A 6,000-nucleotide genomic window follows, 5' to 3' on the forward strand; every position below is an offset into this window, starting at 1 on the left:
GGGCTATGGTGCTTGAAATGCTAAAACTGCAGCATAACATAACCCTGTTCTTATCACTGCATCTAATTACAGCAGTCTAAATCAGTAAGAATTTCTAAATTATCTGTAAGATTTAAGGCCAAATGCTCCTATTACTGTAAGCAAACATGAAAAGGTTATTTAATTTACTGTAAAGTAACTCACGCTGATTTCTAATGCTCTCTTTTTGAGCCTGAATTTTCTCAGACGTGTGTTCTGCTTTATACCGCCTACTGGGAAGTACAGTTCCCTGTATCTGTAAAGCATCTTGAGATCTGTAGATGGAAAGTGCTATATGAATGCTAAATATTCTTATTTATTGATTATTATTAAGTTGGTAGGATCCCTGAACTGTCACTGTGATCTGTATTTGTTTTTTGCTCCCTCTTTATGGGGAGAAATCTAATGCAGTTGCTTGGTTCTCTTTGACAGACTGTCATTGAAGATGATTGCCTCCCAATGGACCAATTTGCTGTGCAGCTGCTGCCTCATTTACTACACTTGGCATCCGATAGGGTGCCAAATGTTAGAGTACTACTTGCAAAAACTTTAAGGCAAACCCTTTTAGAGAAAGGTTGGTGGTACTGAAGTTATGGAATGTCTTGTTTAATAGATGATGAATGTCAAAGATAACTATTTGAACGTTTAACATGTCTCCTTTTTGAGTTAGTTTACTCTAGCCAAGTGGAGAAAATAGCACGAGTGTGAGAAGCCACTTATGACATTATACTCTCCTGAACTTTACCCCTATGGGTGGCTGGCCTGGACTTACCCCTGGACTGACCCTTGAGGCCCTGATAGTACCTGCAAGCTCTAGAAGTTATGACATCATAACTTCTAGAGCTATTCTGTAATGTTGAAGAAATGGATGGATTCATTTCCCCCTCTCTTAGCCCATTTTCCTTGACTTGATTTTCCCTAATTGGGCTAGTTTTGGGAAATTAAGGCTATTGTTCAGCCTGCATACTGGTGATTCACTGATGTGATGTAGATCGAATGTGTTGTGTTTGAGTTTAAAAGTTGATGCTGTATGCAATAAAGGCTGGGAACCAGAAAAACAGCCTTCACTGCTAATCCTATCTCTTGTCTCTCTGGGAGAGGAGAGCTGGCTAGTGCTTTTCTGTTTTCCTTTTGGGAGTGAGGGGAGAGCCTTTCCAACATTTCAATAAGGGAACTGCTACTGTCAAACTGTAGACTTCCCTTAGGGAAAGCATCCCCAGTGCACAGCAGTGCTCAGAAAAGGTAGCAATGTTAGGATGTTAAAAGAGTGGGGTGGAAAATAATACTGGAAATAATATGCCATTATATAAATCAGTGTTATTCTCTCATCTGGAATACTGTGTTCAGCTCTGGTCACTCTCATTTAAAAAATATAGAACAGAAATAAGTACCTTTTAGATGGATGGAAAAAATTATTAGAAACATATAAACATTTTACTATGTGGAGAGAGTGAAAATACTAGGACAGCTTAGTTTAGAGGAGACAAATAGGACATGATAATTATGTAAAATAATGAACAATACAGAGGAGACCATTTCAGCATTCCTATTGACCGTTTATAAATATAAGAACAAGGAAACATCCAAATAAACTGAAAGGCATTACATTTAAAATTGATAAAAGAAATAAAAAAATTTATGCAACGCTTAATTGAGCTGTGAACTCATGAACTCTTGCAACAGAGAGTCTCGCTGTAGTCAAAAGAGACATTTATGTGGCTAATATTCATAGCTGCTTTATCATTTATTTGTATTATGGTAGCACCTAGGACCCAACTCGATTGTGTAGGCACTGTACTAATGTATAACAGAAACAGTCCCTGTCTCACAGATCTTACAATATAAGTATAAATGAGAGACAATGGGTAGATTATTCAATTTAGATTTAAAAAATAAAATTAAAAGGTATAGTAACTGGTATACTTCTGGGAATAAATCACCCACAAACTGCTGTAGAAAAGGAGGATTTTTTAATACAATTGTATCATATAATTTTTAAAAAACTGTCACATATTGGGGATTCTTGCATACTGTTTATTCATATTACCATTTTTATTGAGTGGTAGCATCTGTCAGTAGAATGGAAAAGCATGGCAGTTTATTTGTATTACCTTCCATTGGAAATATAAACACATTGATTTTGGGACTCCTGTTCTTATCAGGAGTTGTTCCCTTTGCATGTGCTGTCTGCCACTTATTACATTGAAGGAATTTAGGGGTCTTGTACTCCTGCACCACAAGGACAACTATATTATACTTGAGTCCTCCAACACATGTATTAATCACCCCAAGTATTTTAAGTTAGTTTGTGGATACATTTAAATCAATATTTATTTGCCTGCTTACAAGGATTGGGTGTGACTATAGTTAGAGTAGATCAGTGGTCCCCAAAGCAATGCCCGCGGGCGCCATGGCACCCACGGGGGCATCTTAATGCACCCACGTCCTGGACCCCGGGAGAGCACCCGCCGAAATGCCGCCGAATTTCAGCAGCATTTCGGCGGGGACGCCTCCCGATGACAACGCTTGTCACCAACAAGTGATGTCATCGAGAGGCGTCGCCCTCGAATTTCGGTGGGGACACCTCTCGGTGACGTCGCTTGTTGACGGCAAGCGGCGTCATCGAGAGGCGTCGCTCCCGAATTTCGGCAGGGACGCCTCTCAATGACGTCGCTTGTTGACGGCAAGCGGCGTCATCGAGAGGTGTTGCCGCCAAAATGCCTCCGAAATTCGGCGGCATTTCGGCGGGTGCTCCACCGCTGCAGTGGTCCTTCGTTTGGCGCCTGCCAGACGAAAAGGATGGGGACCACTGGAGTTTATATTGCTCTAAAATTTCATGTCATGAAGCAATATCTGCCTACAGCATAAGGATTAAACTAAAATATCCAAAAACTTGGATTTGTTAATACAGAATTTGTCTCACTAATAGCCTTTCTGTATTAAAATGGAAGCCTCTGTTTGCACTTGGCGTAGAAGCATGCTCATGCTTTTGAATATAACACTGTAGAATAGTAGCTGGGGTTTGCACCAAAATATAATATTGTTACTCTTATTTTTCTTATATATCTCTTGTATTCTCCATTATTTACAGAATATTTTCTGAATTCTGCCAATTCTCATCAAGAAGTTGTGGAACAAACAATTATGGCCCTTCAAATGGATGATGACAATGATGTCAAATATTTTGCAAGCATACACCCTGCCAGTACCAAAATTGCAGATGATGCCATGAGCACTGCTTCATCGACTTATTAAAAGAAGTTCTTGAATGTTACTATAATTTTAATAAAAAACAAACAAAACACAAACTATCCTCAAATGCTCCTAAAATGGATGATTTAGGATAACCTCTTCTGAAGGAGGAGAGATCTCTTGCCGGACTTAACTACGGGTGGATGTTATCTAAACCTGATACCAGGGATTTTAAGAGTCAAGAAAAAGTAAACATTACCTATATCATCTTGACTTTAGAAAAACATTGCTCAGAGGATTATATTTGCCACTGAAGCCTTAAATCTTCTGTCTTCCTGAACAAATGAAACTTGAATTGGCAGAGCATTTTCATTGTAGAAGGGATGTGTTTTCCAGAGACCTGCGTTGTTTCTCCTGAGGAGTTAACTTAGCAAGTTTTTTCCTTAGCAACTGATAGTTCAAATTCTTATAGCCAGAGAGGCAGATTTATATCAAAATGTAAGACCTCCAGTATTAGCTATAAAAGTTTTTATCCATGCAAAGAACCAGATTGTGTGCAGCTGGGCACATCCTTAAGTGTGAATAGTTTTGATGTGTGTAAATGGGGAACAGTAGAGATTTGAATTTCTCTTAAGGGCTCAGTGGTAACACTAAACTAGAATCTGATTTTAATCTTTAAATGCAGCATATTGCTGTACCCATTAGCAGAAAACTTTGCTGAGTACCTGTGTCCTAATTATTTTCATGCTGGTCATGACCTGAAGGAAATTTATTAGCACATGTACTTTAAGTCAGGTATTTTTAACTTGATCATGATCAGCTCTGAGGTGCAACTTTTTCTTCATATACTGTACATATCTGTGACCACTCTTGGGAGTGCTGCAGTCTTTAATCATGTTGTTTAAAAATGTTGTGATACAAGTTGTTCTCTGCTTGTCCAAATAAAATTTATTAATAAGATTGAATACGTTGTGACCTTTTAAAGATATTAAAAGAACAAATTTGAAATGACTTCGTGTCCTTCCTTTTCTAGTTCTTGCATGGATTTCTGTAAATGTCATTTATATCTGAATGACTTTTTCCAGAGGGATTTTAATGTAAAACTTAAGATTTATATTTAGAAAAGAAATATATCACAACACAGAGATACAGTAGTCAAGTTAGCTTACAAAAGTACAGAAACACTTTTTTAAAAAAAAATTCCTTCATCTAGCTGAATACAGTTTCCAGGGTTGCTAAGAAATCCACTCTACCCTTGGATCTCTTCTACTTCTCTCATAAAAAAAAAAAAAAAAAAAAAAGCTAACTTGAGTGACTGAGGAGATGACATCTTCCCCTCTGTCTTTTATGGGACTTTTGCTTATAGCTCCTCTCTTCCCACCCACCATAGTGGAGAATGAGGTGGATGAAGCTTATTCTTCTGAGGTAATAGAAGTAGTTACTGCACCTTCTTAAAAGGTTTCTGCAGAATGCTTGAATTATGGTACCTTATAAATCATATGGCTAATATCTTGAAAACTTAACCCCAAAGCAGGGGTGCAGGAACTACGAGTGGTGGAGCTTGAAATGGTTTCCATCATATACCGGGTTTACACTTTTGTTCAGTGGCTTTCATCACCCGCACCATAAAAATTGTTCCAATGCACTGCGAGCAGCATGTGCATCATCCCTCCCTATCTTCTTGGGAGATTCTTTTGTTGAAAAGATCTTTCCAGTTCTGGCTTCTGTAAGTAAAATAGTATTAGCTGATTCTAGAATCCTTCTGCTTCCCTGACAGTATAGACATGCATATGGCACCCAAGAGGCCTGCTGTCTGCTCCTAAGATTGACCGTGGATTAGCTTCAGGTACCAAGTTGTCTTCCATTTGTCTTGAAGCTAGTTTCTCCTTAAGATGACTTTGGGAGGAAAATGGAATAAGTATTCATGAGGAAATTTGAAGCAGCAGTCTGCTTAGATTTTGAGTCTCTGTGGAATGGACAGTGGCACTCCAGCCAGATTTTCTGTTCATCTTGTCTCATGAATGGACTAGTGTAAGTCTTGTGAAAGTTCCAGATCTCTATTAATTCACTTTGTGATGTTGCACAGGATGACACCAAGCTGTCTGAAAATACTATGAGCTCCTCATTGATGCACTGTAGCTGTGATCTGCAGACATGCAGAGACTGAATTGGTGGAGAATAATGGGGAAAGGTATTCTCCCAAGTTCTGCTCACAGACCAGCATCTTCCACAGCATCTTGAGAAAAATGAGATGCAACCAAGTAGATTATGAACAGGAGTACTTGTGGCACCTTAGAGACTAACAAATGTATTTGAGCATAAGCTTTCATGGGCTACAGCCCACTTCATCAGATTCATAGAATGGATATCTTAAGCTATCTTCTTACTATATCTTCCATTCTATGCATCTGATGAAGTGGGCTGTAGCCCATGAAAGCTTATGCTCAAATACATTTGTTAGTCTCTAAGGTGCCACAAGTACTTCTGTTCTTTTTGCAGATACAGACTAACACGGCTGCTACTCTGAAACAAGTAGATTATGCAGATTTTCATATAATAATCCTTGCTGTCCGTAGCTTACGGACATTTAAATTACCATTAGGACAGTGGTTTTGAATCTTTTTTTCATTTGCTGACCCCTAAAAATTAGAATGGAGGTGTGGGCCTCCTTGGAAATCTTAGACATAGTCTGTGGATCCCCAGGGGTCCGTGGACCACGAGTTGACAACCACTGTGTTTGGATACAGGGTTAACATCACACTGAGATGAATAGGTACAGTTCTCCCTTTT

General features: G+C 38.8%; 1 protein-coding gene across 9 annotated transcripts in view; it reads left to right on the top strand.

Moving 5' to 3' along the window:
• The window catches only part of PPP4R1 (protein phosphatase 4 regulatory subunit 1), an 85,371-nt gene extending 81,196 nt beyond the window's left edge, over positions 1–4,175 (top strand). For all 9 annotated transcript variants that reach the window (XM_039525685.1, XM_039525683.1, XM_039525684.1 and 6 more), the window contains 2 exons: positions 451–592; positions 3,110–4,175. In XM_039525685.1, the coding sequence (XP_039381619.1) occupies positions 451–592; positions 3,110–3,273 (306 nt within the window). In that variant the 3' untranslated portion in view covers positions 3,274–4,175. The remainder of the gene's footprint in view (positions 1–450; positions 593–3,109) is intronic.
• The last annotated feature ends 1,825 nt before the right edge of the window (positions 4,176–6,000 follow it).

Source organism: Mauremys reevesii, linkage group 2, assembly GCF_016161935.1.
Source record: "Mauremys reevesii isolate NIE-2019 linkage group 2, ASM1616193v1, whole genome shotgun sequence".
Taxonomy (NCBI): domain Eukaryota; kingdom Metazoa; phylum Chordata; order Testudines; family Geoemydidae; genus Mauremys; species Mauremys reevesii.